Source organism: Pristiophorus japonicus, chromosome 16, assembly GCF_044704955.1.
Source record: "Pristiophorus japonicus isolate sPriJap1 chromosome 16, sPriJap1.hap1, whole genome shotgun sequence".
Lineage (NCBI taxonomy): Eukaryota > Metazoa > Chordata > Chondrichthyes > Pristiophoridae > Pristiophorus > Pristiophorus japonicus.
The window spans coordinates 18,958,348-18,975,240 of NC_091992.1; the positions used below are offsets into that span (position 1 = coordinate 18,958,348).

The following is a 16,893-nucleotide window of genomic DNA, read 5'->3' on the forward strand; positions in this document are numbered from 1 at the left end:
CCCCTGATTAGGCTTTGATTATCATCCAGGAACCCCTCCTGTTAATGTTTGTTGGACTGGGGATTCTCCCTGTGGGGAGAGTGAGTGCACTCTCTATTGAAAAATTTGACTCTGCATGTCTAGAATCTCAATGATTTGTTTTGAAATCTCTTCCACATGGTGATGAGTTTCTGCGGTTGTCAGATGTCCTTCTCCCCCCTTCCCCCTCCCCCCTCCCCCCTCCCCCTCCCCCCCCCCCCCAACCACAACCCTCCCAAAAGAAAATAGCTGGAAATGTTTTTGGCCAAAATTGGACTCTGACTGTGCCTACCCTACAACAGCCCTCATCCCCATGGTCAAACATTTTGATGACCCTCACTGCCCAGGCTTACACATGAAGTATGTCCATTTGGCTGAACCATTTCCTAGCAACAAGCAATAACCACTGGTAATGAGGGGAGCAAGCTGGCGGGAACAATGGTTGCCTTGTGCAGTTTGATAATTGCCTTTAATCGTGAGTTTTTTGTCGTCATTTTGCCTATGAAAGAAATGCTGCTTTTATGTAACTTCAAACTGAACGGTGAACTACAAGGAAACAGGCGTAGGATCTGGCTAATTGACCGTTTTGTGTCTTTTCCTCTAGTGTCACAAGATTGCAATGAGCAGACACATTGATGAAAGTATGAAAGTGCACCTGAACATAATGTGCAGTCTCGTGAGCCGCCAGCGGCAGGATATTTTGGAGCTCCGGCAGGAGGTGGAGGAGCTCTCTGTTGGCAGCGACGGCGTCCTAATCTGGAAAATAGCCGACTACTTGCGGAAGATGCAGGATGCCAAAGTGCGCAGCAACTATGAGTTTTTCAGCCCACCCTTTTATACCCACCGATATGGCTATAAGCTGCAAGTGTCAGCGTTCCTCAATGGAAATGGAAGCGGGGAGGGAACCCACTTATCGGTCTACATCCGTGTCCTGCCGGGCGAATACGACAACCTGCTGGAGTGGCCCTTCTCCTACAAGGTGACCTTCTCCATTATGGACCAGAGTGACCCATCCCTGTCAAAACCCCAGCACATCACAGAAACCTTCACCCCGGACCCCAACTGGAAGAACTTTCAGAGGCCGATAAACTCCAGGAATTCCATGGATGAAAGCACACTTGGCTTTGGATATCCCAAGTTCATTTCTCACGAGGAGATCAAGAAGAGGAATTACGTCAGGGACAATTCTATCTTCATCAGAGCTTCTGTGGAGATCCCTCAAAAGATTATAGCATGAACATAGACTGGAAGGAAATGGACCAGTTTCTCCTCCCTTACCCATCAAAAACTTTTTTTTTTATATACATAACTTATATATTGTGATACAAGTTGCTCGAGAACCAAAATTTCTGAGGTACTTTTGGGATTTCTCCATTGTGCACTGAGCGTTGCCTATTGTGCATGCGTAAATTGGCATGATACTTGGACACTGGGTCTGCCCACATCAGGGAGACAAAGAATACCTCCACCATGGTTTTTTTTTAAAAAATGTCTGTCTGTTTTGATTTGCCCATAGTTTCAGTGTCTATGGTCACAGTTGGAGCAGTCTGATTCTCTCATTTGGAGATATAGCAGGCTATAAGATCGCAAGACATCATTTGAGCCTGATAAATATTCCCACATTTTAGGATTGGTTTGAAAACTCGAGACAAATGGGGAGAGAAGAGATTGGGGGGGGTTCAAGTCTGAAGGTATACTTGGGTTTAGAAGGCAACATTTTAATTCAGACAGCTTATAACTTTGTCCAAGGACATGTTTTAAAGAGGTGCAGATTCAAAGAGTTAAGGGCACTGTACGTGTGTCCGTCAAGGGGAGAGGGTACAAGTTCAACAATGCAGAAGGGTTAACTCCAGGCCGACTATAGCACTGCCAAAGGAGTTTGTGTATGTGTGTCTGTCGAAGGAAAAGCTCATTTTATGTACTGTAATTTAAGCTGGTGAAAGTAGGCTTCTCAGGTGATCAAACATAACCCAGTCTTCAGTATTAGTCACGTTCAACTGATTTTGTGGGGGGAAAGTGCGGCCTTTCTCCAGTGCGTAAAACACAGGAGACCTTGTAGCCAGCATTCAGTCAGCCTTTTAAAACAAAGTGCGAAAGAAACATTCTGAGGGAGAGGGTAGGAGAGAACTTTATTTTCACCCCAGTGTTATTTTGTTACATGGTAAGTGACATTTTATATGTTAGGCCTAAGTTTATGTCGCTATTTTGGCCATGGCTGATGTTTGAGAAACACCCGTTTAAAAATATTTTTAATAAACTTAAGGCATGTGCAATAAGTAAATGCCAGGATTTCAAAGATGTGAATAGTCAAAGTTACTAATATATAATAGTAATATTAGAAGTTAAAGAGAAGTTCTCTCTCTTTATCTCTTTTTTTCTTTCTCTCTCTCTTCCTCTCTCCCCGCGTGCTCTTACACAGAAGTCGTAACCTTTTGCCGTGCTCGAACGATACCAGGTGCAAACTGTTTCTATGGCGATGTCCATGTTCACTGATTTTGAAAACGGAAGATTTTTCTAAAGCTGTATATTTTAAATAAAACTACATCTAGGACTTTAACTGTTTTGTAATAGGATAGGGACCCTTTGAGTGTTTTTGTAATAAATAACAATGATAATCTGGAAAAATCTCAATGGCATGTTTAATGTAATTCCATTTCATGGGTCAGTTAAATCCATTTGGAATTTTTGGACGTAGTTTTCTGCTTTTCATGACTCCCTTGTATGATTTCCCTTCTAAAGCTATTTATTTTTTAGCTCTGTTGTTGATCATTGAGGTAGATGTGCTTAAAAGCCAGAATAAGAGATGATTGCCTGTACATGGTCTTTTTTGAAATAAAATGTGTATTCATACAAAGTTTTGTTTCAGCTCTCATTCTTGTCGGATAAATTAGTTATTTTGTTGTATTTTTAGGATAAAGGAATTGGCCATCAGGGCTAACAAAGACTTGCATTTATATAGCGCCTTTCATGGCCTCTGGGGTTCCCAAAGTGCTTCACAGCCAATGAAGTACTTTTCCCAAGTATAGTCACTTGTCATATAATTGGTGCACAGAAAGAGCCAGCAAACAGTAATGTGATAACCAGATAATCTGTTTTAGTGATGTTGATTGAGGGATAAATATTGGCCAGGACACCAGGGATAACTTCCCTGCTCCTCTTCAAATAGGGCCATGGGATTTTCTACCCATGGAGAGAGCAGACGTCTCATCCAAAAGACATCACATCTGACAGTGCAGCACTGCCCTTGGTGTCAGCCGAGAATATGTGCTCAAGTCTCTGGGGTGGGACTCGAAAGCGCACCATTACCTTGATGCTCAACAATACGTGATCCAATGGCCATTCTTCACGTATATGCCCAGATAGTCGGTGTTGGCAACTGGAGGGTAGCCATTAATCCCAGCCCTGGCCATCACGTGATGGACTGCAGCGGTTCAAAAAGGTGACTCACCACCACCTTCTCGAGGTCAATTGGGGATGGGCAATAAATGCTGGTCTTGTCAGCGACGCCCACATCCCATGAATCAATTTTTTTTTTTTTTAAGTGCACTTTACAGCAGGAGTCTCAGGACAGCAATTGGGTATATCGACCCTGGCTGTAGCTTTATGTCCCCATAAATTTTTTTGAAATAGCAGCGGATAAATGATAGGCTCCCAACACCTGCAATACAGATTTCCAGTGCTAGTTTAGAATTCATGATGTTTTGGCCCGAACTAAAAGGTGGCAGTCATGGATAGAGGACGGAAAATGTGGCTGTTGAAACTGAAGATCTGCAGAAAACATCTCTGGTGCAAAGGGTTAAATGTTGAAAGCAGCTGGTGGGGGCGGGCACTACGACCTTGGGGGAATGTTGACATTAACTGCACGCTTTCCACTTTCAATAAATAACTCCTTGAAATGCAGACAACGTTCAGCACAGTGAAATTGCCTGGAGATTTCGGGATTGCATCCGCCCCGAATGGAAGAAATTCCTACGTGAACGAGAGGTAAAGCAGTACGCTGTGATCTGCAAAGCACAGCCAGAAGTTCCCTCGTCAATCAGTTAACTTGTACTGGTTGTTGCTTTATCCACCACATTCCCATCTGTGCGGGTTTGAATGGTGCTTGATCCCAATGCACAGATGGTGTTTTACATCAAGCTGGGGGTGCTGGGATTGAAGTTTGAACAGGAAGGCCTAAGCTTTCTGGTCATTGTGGGTCACCTACGACGTTGCGGTCTGAAAATCGAGGTCACAATACTTGGCTATCACTGTTCACGTTAAACTACTGACCGTTTTAATTCAATCATCTCTGCAACACCATTCATTTGATGCCCTGCCCAAGTGGCCTGTCTTCCTGTGTGAGCCAAAACCAGTGTTGTGTTAACAGGCTATTTTTGCAACTGGAACCATGATATCCATTGGAGCCCAAATCTCAACCATCATCCTCCTAGGCAGTCCCTCGAAATCGAGGAAGACTTGCTTCCACTCTAAAAGTGAATTCTCAAGTGACTGCACAGCCCAATACGGGAATTACAGTCTCTGTCACAGATGGGACAGTCACTGGAGGGAACGGTGGGTGGGGAGTCTGGTTTGCTGCACGCTCCTTCCGTTGCCTGCGCTTGTTTTCTGCATGCTCTCGGTGACGAGACCCGAGGTGCTCAGCGCCCTCCCGGATGCTCTTCCTCCACTTAGGGTGGTCTTGGGCCAGGGACTCCCAAGTGTCGGTGGGGATGTTGCACTTTATCAAGGAGGCTTTGAGGGTGTCCTTGAAATATTTCCTCTGACTATCTGGTGCTCGCTTGCCGTGTAGGAGTTCCGAGTAGAGCGCTTGCTTTGGGAGTCTTGTGTCGGGCATGCGAACAATGTGGCCCGCCCAACGGAGCTGGTCGAGTGTGGTCAGTGCTTCGATGCTGGGGATATTGGCTTGGTCGAGAACACTGATGGTGCGTCTACACTCCCAGGGGATTTGTAGGATCTTGCGGGTGACATCATTGGTGGTATTTCTCCAGCGACTTGAGGTGTCTACTGTATATGGTCCACATCTCTGAGCCATACAGGAGGGCGGATATCACTACAGCCCTGTAGACGGGGTTCCAGATTTGAGCACCTGATCCTCGAACACACTCTTCCTCAGGCGACTGTTTAAAATCTCAGCCAGTCTCTACACAAGTGCTTTTCTATCAGAGGCCATTTGATGATTCTGGGCAGAGCTCTCATTACCAATATCCCCTCCCTAGCCCGGTGGCATTGAATAGAGTTGTGGAGTTCTGGTTGCTACCCAAGCTGAGAGTTGACTCTGGTCAAAGAATCACTTTTTCTATCTGCATTGTTTTAGAAAAAGAGAGAGGGCTAAAGTTTCCAAACAACCTGGCCAGCGCCTGATTGCCGCCCAAAAGACCGCTAAGATTCCCAAGATTATCACCAGCGCAAAATTCCCCCCAAAAGAAAAAAAATCCACCCCAAAAAAATGGACGTTGCACCCAGATTCTCGGCGAAAAAGTGGAATCTTGGGCCAATTGGGCGGTTCTTAAAGAAAATGGGCGATAATTAATACATTTTCATAAATTTACACCAAGGCTGCTGGTTGGGCCGATGAGGAGAAAAACACTTTGTTTAAAAAAAAATCATCAACATTCTGAGGACCCTTTTCACTTAAATCACTACAAGAGAATTTAAAAATAGTAAAAAACCAATTACTAACCCTTTTTCTTGCAGGGCTACTCACCAACGCCCAGCTCGGCTGATTCTCGTGGGCGTTTTTTTTTAATACTTACCTACGGGTCACTGCTGAGCCAAAAGGCGTGCCGGGCGATCTGTGGATGGTTCACGGCAGCGATCTGCTCCCCTGCAGTACTTCGAGACCCGGCTGCCAGTGTAACTTAGCTGGGGAATTTTTTTGCTGGCCTGGTTCTCGCCCAAAACGGCCAATACCGCCAAGAAACTGGGCGGTGAAGTACTGGAAATTCTAGCCCATAATTCTCTAATTTTCTGCCTTCCTTCTGAAGGCACTGACTTCTTGACGAGGTACAGTTCTGCAGGTAATTACCCTGGTCAACAAGCTATTTGGAGCACCCCTAAAGTTGACCTGGCTGAGATCAGTTAACCAAACACTGACCATGGATTGAATCTGGGACCTTCATGGCGGGTCTTGTAAGATTTGAATCACAGGTCACACACAGATTACCCAAAGGGTCTTAGGAAATGTAATACATTTTATTAAGGAGCAGTAGTTCAAATATAGTTAAACACAACATACAATCAGGATAGACATACGACCGTGACAAGTAGCTGGTATTAGTCCCGATTAGGCAGATGGCTGGTGCCATGAATAGTTCTTTTATTCTCTTTTTAGGGATGGGCCTGGGGTAAAACAATGGACAGGATCATTTAACCTATAAGGGCTCTTCCCAAACCAGGGTGCCTAATGGCTCGTTGAGTTCTTTGTCTCAACTCTTAGGGGAAACCGTCCTCTTCACATGTCTTTCCTGTTTATACTTTCTGTAGGCTCATTTCTCCTCCTGTCCTTATCTTCCCAAGGTTGGAGTCCGACATGCCATTCCTGGCCTTCAGAAGTTTGGTATCCGTTATTTATGCTCATGATGTTCAAGTCGCTTTAGCTATTGTACCATGGAATGAATCCTTCAATGCTAACACCAATCTGAAGAGATTTTTTTTTGTCTCAAGTTATTTCTTCCAATCCATGATTTCTTATAGTCTGTCTGTCTAGTTCAGCTGCTCACTGCCTTTTGCCTCTAATTTAATCTCCACTCCTGTCCTGTCGGCATTTCTGGGCCACAGCCCCGCACTGCCTTAACCAGTAGAATTATTGGGGAACATTTTTTAATTTCAGAATTAAAAAAAAAAAAATTCTCATCCTTGTTTTCAAATCCCTCCATCGCCTCACCCCTCTTTATCTCTGTAATCTCTTCCAGCCCGATAGTCCCCCTAGACCGCTGCACTCCACTTATTCTGGCCTTTTGACCATCCCCGACTTTAATTCTCCATCATTGGCGGTCGTGCCTTCAACTGCCTAGGTCCAAAGCTCTGGAACTTCCTCCCTAAACCTCTCCGCCTCTCTACCTCTCTTTCATCCTTTTAAGACGCTCCTTAAAACCTACCTCTCCAACCGAGCTTTTGATCATCTGCCCTACCATCTCCTTATATGGCTCGGTGTCAATTTTTTTCTTGACAACACTGCTGTGAAACGCCTTCGGACATTTCATTATGTTACAGGCGGTATATAAACAGAAGTTGCTTAGTTTAATATCTTTGTCTCCCAGGTCTCCCCAGTAAAGAGAGCAGGCAGTCAGAAGTTGTACAAGGGTATCTTGGGTTGGTGCTTGCTTTCAAATCTCCTCTCTCCACATGGGGAAAATAAGAATAAGTCTAGGACTGGAAAGGCCATTCTACCCAGTGAAGATAATCTCTAATATTGTATTTCCATTCACATTCTGGGAAAAACATATTTTTTAACATCCCGAATGTCTTATTGCCATATTGAAGTGTTTGAAACAGCCTTTATTCATTCAAAGCATTTTTTTAAAATCTTTTAAATTTATCTTTTACTAATTTAACCTTGTATTCTCTGGTCTATTGGCCTGATTTGTCTTGTCTTGAAGTAATATTGCTATTTGTGTGTGTGTGTGTGTGTGTGTGTGTGTGTATATATACCATTTAATACTTTTGTAAAGCTGTATGAGGTCCTGTTTTAACCTCTCTGGATTGCAGAGTTTAAATTTGTCTAATCTCTGCTCATAGCTGGTCTTTTTACACTCAGGATAATTCTTGTTGCTCTTCTCTACACCCTCCCCAATGGATGTATGTCCCTTCTGAAAGTGTGTGACACTCCAGAAATCAGTGCTGGGACTCCTATTGTGATCCCTGTATCCTATTTAGAGGCTGCTAAGTGTTCTTTAAGTTTTAAAATGTACTGCAGTTACCATTCCATACTAGAAAAGAACAACAAAGACAGCTCCTTTTGCTATAGAATCTGCCCTGTTCATATTGTGGGGTCATTTCTACACGAGCTTAATACACAGAAGCAACCGCAAATGTGCAATGGCTTTACACATTTACAAATAGTGATTACTGCTATGTTCCCCTCGAGTTGAGGAAGGTCCATACTGGTCTGCAGGCATCGATCTGCCTCTCCAGTCTGTGCTGGGTGAGATAACATCCTTTAGCCACTTAACCCACTAGCAATAAATAAACCATGGACACTTCTGAAGATGTGCTTTTTGGGATTTCCATTGCCATCGGAGCCATTGATCAAAACCACCTCTCGTGATCCATCCTGCCTCCCGTGACACAGGCACTGCCTCGTGACAAACTAACCCGTCGGTGAGCTGCATTAGCACTTGTGAAAGCTTGTTACATCAATTTGTTGCAATCATCCCACATCATAAGCCGGTCTGACACCAAGGCCTGGAAGTGGAGCTTCAATTCCCAGTGTGCGGCCGGGGTGAGTAACTGCACGCTGTATCCGACTGCTGAAAGCAGTCTGGCTGAAGACTCGACAAATGCAGCAGTAAATCTTTCCCAAACGGAGTAAAGCCTCCAAATAAAATGGCTTAAGAAAATCAGCAATGTTTTGACAAAGGTGCAATATTCCTTCATTATCACATAGCACAGATGGAGGCCATTTGAGCCATCCTGCCTCTTTGACAGAGCTGTCCAATTAGCCCCAGTCCCCTGTTCTTTCCCCATAGCCCTGCATATCTCCTCTGTTGTCTGGGATTACGACTTTATCAAGGATGAGTGTGCAATTCTGAGCCCAGGTATAATTCAGGAATCACATTGAGACTATTTATACTGACATGGGATAAGAAGGCTTGAGGTAGAATGTTGATTCAGCGCCTCAGAACACTGATTAAATTTTTAACATTCACAAAATGCTGAAAGTGACGGTTGGCTCTTTTCTGACAATACTAAGACTAAAAATGAAGTTTGAAAGTTTGCAGGCCAGCTCTCCTGATGGGACAGAGGAGAATTCTCTGTCTCGCTGAACCCTGAATACCAGGAAGGCCTCTGGTTTAATCCCAGTCTGTACTGAGTGGGTTTCCAGACATAGGCCACGATTTCCCCGACCTCGGTGGGGTCGGTGATAGGTCCCAACCTCACTGCTAGCTCCAGTCCGCTCTGTGAAATGATTTTACGTTGATTGGGCTTGTTAAGCCAGCCCAGGTATTGGCCGGCCAATTGAAGGAAGTGGGTCTGATTTGATGACACATCATCAGCCGGTTTTCTTAAAGGGACCATGCGCAAAGTTATTTTGACATTTGTGCTGTCGGAGTTCTACAGCATTGAGGTGCTGCAAACACTGACAAGCACTGCACAGAGGGTGCACGGCTGCAACCAGCTTCTCCCGTAACTCCTCTTCCCTTCCAATGGGCAGATGAGACCTCCCCAGGAGACCAACGCAGCCTGGTTGCACATTTCACAGGAGTGCACAAGCAGGCATGTCGTCAGGAGGACCAGGCTGCAATGGTGAAACCTTTCAATGATCTCAGTGGATCACGAAACGTTACTGAAAATCAAACTAAACCTCATCTTGCTGTGCCACTCATCACATCCCCATTACCCTGCCTTCCTTACCCTACTCTTACACATCCTTACTCACACCAACTTACCTTGCACCATCTCTCTCTATCTACATTATCACTTCCCCATCTCACCAGCCGCCCCTCACACTCACCCTCACCCTAGCCCAATCATATCAACTAACAACACACAAGGGGGGCACTTGGCCAATGTTCATTGTCAAACATTGAAATGTTTATTTTGCACACTTTGCATTCTTGGACAGATTTGTGTGCACCTTTGGAAGTGGCTTAGTGAGTTGCAGTGAATGGTGAGACATAACGGTACCCCCTGAAATAGTGATGAGTGTGAAAGGAATGGGTTGGGCATTGTAGGGATGCTTTATGGTATTGGTGTGGGCTGGTGCCAACCTGGCGCATCATGTGGCCTCCCGAGCAGCTATGTGGTTGGGTGTTGATGCCCTGTGTCCTGAGCAGCATCAGTTAATTGTGGAGAAGAATAGTGCTGGTGGTGTTGGGGCTGATCGTGGTGGGATTCTGAGGACCAAGGTGACATAGTTTCAAGGGCACCGATGCTGATGTAATAGATGGCAGGTGAACTTGAGATGACAGAAGCGATCTGTCAATGGTGAGAGAGGTTGTTCCAATGAGGTGGCACTGAATAGAAAGTTTGCTCCGAACACTTACAACCTGCATAAAGCGCAATCTGTCTTCCAAATACAGTAAGAAAGAGCTTTTGATCTTTGAAACTGAGCAGCTGTGAGGTAGGAGCTTTAATAGCACATTTTCAGCTGTCAAGTAAAGAAATTAATTCATGACTCCCAACGTCCTTTCCTGATATACCTGAGCAGCGTAGACCCTGCGGCTAACCTGGTGAAATGGTATGGTGAGCTCAAAATACCGTTTACTGGGCTGTTAACAGGGTCATAATGACCTAAAATGCCTCCCCAGCCACTGTGTGTCGGGTCCGTTCAGCCCTGACAGGTTGGTCGACAGTGGGTTCCCGACCCGCTGTCAAAAAAATGTTTTTTCCACCCGACCTGCCACCAAACGCAACCGCTGACCCCCCCCCCCCACCCCCGAGTGTGGGTCTCCAATGCTGTTGGGTCTCTGGAGAATGGAGGCTTTGCAGAGTTGTGTACAGCTGCCATCAATATCTCACTGCTCATAATGACCTTGTGGATATTAGTGTCGCGGTATCGTCATCATCGTGGCATCGTGATTGCAGTGCGGGCAGGCACAGCAGGAGGGGCGAAGGGGCAGCAATAGTTCATAGAGGGATGTGATCGGGGTCCAGGAGAGGCGTGCGTTTGGGGCCCAGAAGAGACGAGGGCCCAGGGGCAGCACGGGCCAGCTCACACTGCGATATGTGTGCACACTAGGTCTGTGCAGCAGAGCTGGTCTCCAGTCGTCTTGGTTAATCCTTGCTACTGGACCAGGACCTAGCTCTGTCAAGCCCGTGAGGTGGCTGGTGTGCAACGGCCACCACACGTTAAAAAAATCCACGCACGGGTATCTTCCACCCTTCAAGATGTAGTTCGGGATCTGGAGTATTAGGTCCTTCATTGAAACACCTGTAAACTCATCCCTTTTTGCCGTGGAAGCAAGTCATCCTCGTTTCGAGGGATTGCCTATGATGATTGATGATTGTCATCATCCAGTAACATTATCCTGTTAATTGTCTTAAAGTTTGAAAATGAAAGACTCTTAATAAATGTAAAGGCAGCCTGTTTCAAACTAATTTGTCCAGTGTAGGCAAAATGACCAAAATGAGTCACTGCAAGGAAGTGGATCTAAATTCCCTGGCATTCTATTTTCAAGGTTTAAAGAGGAGTGACCTTGATGGCTCAGTTGGTAACTGCACCCGACAGTCTGGAACGCATAGGCCGTGAAGATCCCATTTGTGTCCCAGTCTATGCTGCGTTAGCTGATCTCAACTGGGGTGGCAATACACACGTTGCACCAGACCTCAGTACCCTTGGACTGAAAGGCAGAAGAATCAGCCAGCGTTCCTGTTTCTGGTCACTATTCGTGATCTCCCCACTGAAAAGTATATGCCCCTGGACCACTGGTGGGGACAGAATTATTTTGGGCTGTAACAGCGCCTCCCGCTGCCCCACATCTGAATAGCAGCTGAACTCAATTTGCCTCTAAGTTCGAAAGACGAGGGTTGAAGTCACAGTCCAGGACTAGAGCACGCAAAGTGGACTGACTTTAAAAGTGTTGACGGGGTTGAGGCATTAAATTTACTGTCTATTGCCCATGGCACAATTCAAAGAGGGAAAGACTTGCATTTATATAGCGCCTTTCACGACCAACGGACGTCTCAAAGCACTTTACAGCCAATGAAAAACTTTTGGAGTGTAGGCACTGTTGTAATGTGGGAAACGCGGCAGCCAATTTGTACACAGCAAGCTCCCAAAAACAGCAATGTGATAATAACCAGCTGAACTGTTTTTGTTATGTTGATTGAGGGGTAAATATTGGCCAGGACATCTGGGAGAACTCCCCCCGCTCTTCTTCGAAATGGTGCCATGGGATCTTTTACGTCCACCTGAGAGAGCAGACGGGGCCTCGGTTTAACGTCTCATCCGAAAGACGGCACCTCCGACAGTGCAGCGCTCCCTCAGCACTGCACTGGAGTGCCAGCCTGGATTTATGTGCTCAAGTTCTTGGAGTGGGACTCGAACCCACAACCTTCTGACTCAGAGGCGAGTGTGTCCCAGCTGACACTACCTTAAAAAGCGGCCAACACCACCAAAATCATGATTCGCTGATCATTGCTCTCATTAGCGTTTGTCACATCTTTCCCCCGCGACATGGCTGTCACTGCTCCAACAGCAATAACTAAACTGCAAAGTAATTCGTTGTACAAATAGCTCTTTGAGATGTTATTGGGAGGTGCTCTAATTTCTGTATTAAATGGAAGTCTTTCTTCTTAGCCTGTCAGCATTCATTGTTTGGGCTCAGGCACAAAGAATAGTCACTGGGGTGAAGTACAAAAGGGCTGCTGGTGGCTGCAGCACATTATCCAGTATGATTGAAAAGTCATTTTTCAAGACAATTGCTGTCTTAGGGAATAAAAACGTATGACACCTGACATTACTTGTAGGTGAGGCAGTGACATTGCTATGATGTGAATCCCTTTTTGATGTGAATCACAATGTCGCATGGTGTGTTTGCAAAACATTGATGACATTTCTTATAGCTTTTCTCAGAGGGTGACAAATAAGCCTTAAATGAAATGAAAGGTGAGCATCACTTGAAAGGAATAACACCTGTCAGGCTTACATGAAATCAAGACTTTGCCCTGCATCAAAAGGGCAAACAAGACCAGAATTTTCCATTCCGCCGTAGCATATTCTCAAATATGTTCAATATCTGACTCTTATGGAGGTTCAGGAAGGGAGCTGTGGCATACAGAACAAATCGCAGGTTAGTCACAAGTGAGTTCCAAAGGTTTTCTCCCCGAGTGGAGTAAACCCTATATTTCTCAACTTCTTCCCATTTAAGTATTCTGTTCACACATAGGATGCTTGCAAGAACAGATGGAAAGGAAAATATGAATATACAGAAACTAGAAGGTGATCCAAAACTCGGCAGCCCGTGTCCTAACTCGCACCAAGTCCCGCTCACCCATCACCCCTGTGCTCGCTGACCTACATTGGCTTCCGGTTAAGCAACACCTCGATGTCAAAATTCTCATCCTTGTTTACAAATCCCTCCATGACCTCGCCCCTCCCTATCTCTGTAATCTCCTTCAACCTCACAACCCCCCCGAGATATCTGCGCTCCTCAAATTCGGCCCTCTTGAGCACCCTGATTATAACTGCTCAACCATCGGTGGCTGTGCCTTCAGCTGCCTGGGCCCTAAGCTCTGGAATCTATATGGGTAGAGCTGCGAAACACCAAAGGGCAGAAAACATTAGTGGGAGTTGTGTACAGACCACCAAACAGTAGTAGGGAGGTTGGGGATGGCATCAAACAGGAAATTAGGGACACGTGCAATAAGGGTACAGCAGTTATCATGGGTGACTTTAATCTGCATATTGATTGGGCTAACCAAACTGGTATCAATACTGTGGAGGAGGATTTCCTGGAATGTATAAGGAATGGTTTTCTAGACCAATATGTCGAGGAACCAACTAGAGAGTAGGCCATCCCAGACTGGGTCTTGTGTAACAAGAGAGGATTAATTAGCAATCTGGTCGTGCGGGGCCCCTTGGGGAAGAGTGACCATAATATGTTAGAATTCTTCATTAAGATGGAGAGTGACACAGTTAATTCAGATATTAGGGTCCTGAACTTAAAGAAAAGAAACTTCGATGGTATGAGACGTGAATTAGTTAGGATAGACTGGAGAATGATACTTAAAGGGTTGACGGTGGATAGGTAATGGCAGACATTTAAATATCACATGGATGAACTACAACAATTGTACATCCGTGTGTAGTGTAAGAATAAAAAAAGGGAAGGTGGCCCAACCGTGGCTAACAAGGGAAATTAGGAAACATTTTAAATCCAAGGAAGAGGCATATAAATTGACCAGAAAAAGCAGCAAACCTGAGGACTGGGAGAAATTTAGAATTCAGCAGAGGAGGACTAAGGGTTTAATTAGGAGGAGGAAAATAGAGTATGAGAGGAAGCTTGCAGGGAACATAAAAACTGACCGCAAATGCTTCTACAGATATGTGAAGAGAAAAAGATTAGTGAAGACTAATGTAGGTCCCTTGCAGTCAGAATCAGGTGACTTCATAATAGGGAACAAGGAAATGGCAGACCAACTGAACAAATACTTTGGTTCTGTCTTCACTAAGGAAGAGACGAATAACCTCCCAAAAATACTAGGGGACCGAGGGTCTAGCGAGAAGGAGAAACTGAGGGAAATCCTTATTAGTCAGAAAATGGAGTTAGGGAAATTGAAGGGACTGAAGGCCGATGAATCCCCTGGGCCTGATAGTCTGCATCCCAGAGTACTTAAGGAAGTGGCCCTAGAAATAGTGGATGCATTGGTGGTCATTTTCCAACATTCCATGGACTCTAGTTTAGTTCAGCATTTTCTGTCTTTATTTCTGATTCCAGCATCCACAGTATTTTGCTTTTGCTTCAAAAGTACTTAATTAGTTTTAATGTGCTTTAGAATGTGCCGAGGTCGTGATAGGTGCTATATAAATGCAAGCTTGTTCTTTCTTTAGTAAATCCCGGCAGATTTACCAGCTGGTTGCACAAGACTTGACGCGGTGGGCTAGAAATTGGTCTTTTCGACAAAAATACCACTAATCACTCCACTATTTTTCAAAGGCCTAAAATTGGCAAAAAGAAAATGCGGCCAGCGGTAAAAATCGGCGTTGCACGATGATTCGCGGCGGAAACCGCGGTCCTTGCTACTTTTAGTCCGAGGCCGATAACCGCTGAAAGACAGGCCCTGGGAGGAGGGAAAACACAAAAAAAAATTGCAAAGAACAAAAAATAAAAAATCACAAGACACTGATCTAGCGAATCGCTGAAAAAGAATTAAAAAATGAAAACTTTAACACCTTTTTTTTTGCAGGTCTTCGTAATTACTGCTGTTTCTGGGGCTGCAACGCAGGCTTTTCTCGGGCGTTTTTTTTCTCACCCAGACGACGGGTGTGCGATCGGCCAATTTAAAGCGATAGCGCTTTTTTTCGTCTTGCACTCTGGCAGTCCGCTTTTCAGCGGCATTTCAAAACCGCCGGTGCAAGACTTTGGCCAATTTACCTGATCACCTTTTCCCGCCAAAACCGGCGAAATATCGCCGAAAAAACAGGCGCCAGGCTGGCCAATTTCCAGCCCTTAAAGTGTCGGGAAGCAGCAGAGTTAGTACAGGGTCTCACGTAGTGTAAAAGCTGCCTGTGTGCCTCACTGGGTTAATACAGAGTATCCAGTCATCTGATAACGCATTCTGGAGCGCGCAGCACTTTGCATAACAAGATGAAATGAGCGCAATAAAACAACAGAGATAGGCAAGTGAAGCAGATGGTTTTAAAATGGACCCAAATTTTCAAACTGCTTTTATCTAATTTACATGTCGGTATATGCAACAGTCGAACGCTTTAACACCAAATTACATTGATCATCTTTACATTGAGGAGTGAGAGATCATCATCATCTCCCTGCAGTAATCTGCTGATAATGGATACAGGTGCTGCAGATCCTTCACACAAACAGGCAGACTGATTGCCGACAGCAACAGACTCCTGTATGGCTCAGAGACATGGACCACGTACAGTAGACATCTCAAGTCGCTGGAGAAATACCACCAACGATGCCTCCGCAAGATCCTGCAAATCCCCTGGGAGGACAGACGCACCAACGTTAGCGTCCTCGACCAGGCCAACATCCCCAGCATTGAAGCACTGGCCACACTTGATCAGCTCCGCTGGGCAGGCCACATTGTCCGCATGCCAGACACAAGACTCCCAAAGCAAGCGCTCTACTCGGAACTCCTTCACGGCAAACGAGCCAAAGGTGGGCAGCAGAAACGTTACAAGGACACCCTCAAAGCCTCCCTGATAAAGTGCAACATCCCCACTGACACCCGGGAGTCCCTGGCCAAAGACCGCCCTAAGTGGGAGGAAGTGTATCCGGGAGGGCGCTGAGCACCTCGAGTCTCGTCGCCAAGAGCATGCAGAAATCAAGCGCAGGCAGTGGAAAGAGCGTGCGGCAAACCTGTCCCACCCTCCCTTACCCTCAACGACTATCTGTCCCACCTGTGACAGGGACTATGGTTCTCGTATTGGACTGTTCAGCCACCTAAGGTCTCATTTTTAAGAGTGGAAGCAAGTCTTCCTCGATTCCGAGGGACTGCCTATGATAATGATTATGGCATCTTGCCGAAGGGCAAAGCGAGGTATTGCAGATGGCCGAGTGCGCAGCCATTTCCAAATCTACATTTATGGAAAAGCCTCCGCTTACAATGCATACTTCAGCTTTCATCTCAATTCTCCCCCGAAACCATCTCTGCTGAAGGTGGTGGCTCAGGCTAAAGAAAGAAAGAAAGACTTGGATTTCTATAGCGCCTTTCACGATCACCGGATGTCTCAAAGCGCTTTACAGACAACAAAGTACTTTTTGGAGTGTAGCAACTGTTGTGATGTGGGAAACGCAGCAATCAATTTGCGCACAGCAAGCTCCCACAAACAGCAATGTGAAAATGACCAGATAATCTGTTTTTGTTATGTTGATTGAGGGTTAAATATTGGCCAGGACACTGTGGATAACTCCCCTGCTCTTCTTTGAAATTGTGCCATGGGATCGTTTGCATCCACCTGAAAAGAGCAGATAGGGGCCTCGGTTTTACGTCTCATCCAAAAGACGGCACCTCCGACAGTGCAGC

General features: G+C 45.5%; 1 protein-coding gene across 3 annotated transcripts in view; it reads left to right on the forward strand.

The window, feature by feature from the left end:
* The window catches only part of traf4b (tnf receptor-associated factor 4b), a 113,503-nt gene extending 110,631 nt beyond the window's left edge, over window positions 1–2,872 (forward strand). For all 3 annotated transcript variants that reach the window (XM_070858071.1, XM_070858072.1, XM_070858073.1), the window contains exon 7: window positions 623–2,872. In XM_070858071.1, coding sequence (XP_070714172.1) covers window positions 623–1,255 — 633 coding nt within the window. In that variant the 3' untranslated portion in view covers window positions 1,256–2,872. The remainder of the gene's footprint in view (window positions 1–622) is intronic.
* The last annotated feature ends 14,021 nt before the right edge of the window (window positions 2,873–16,893 follow it).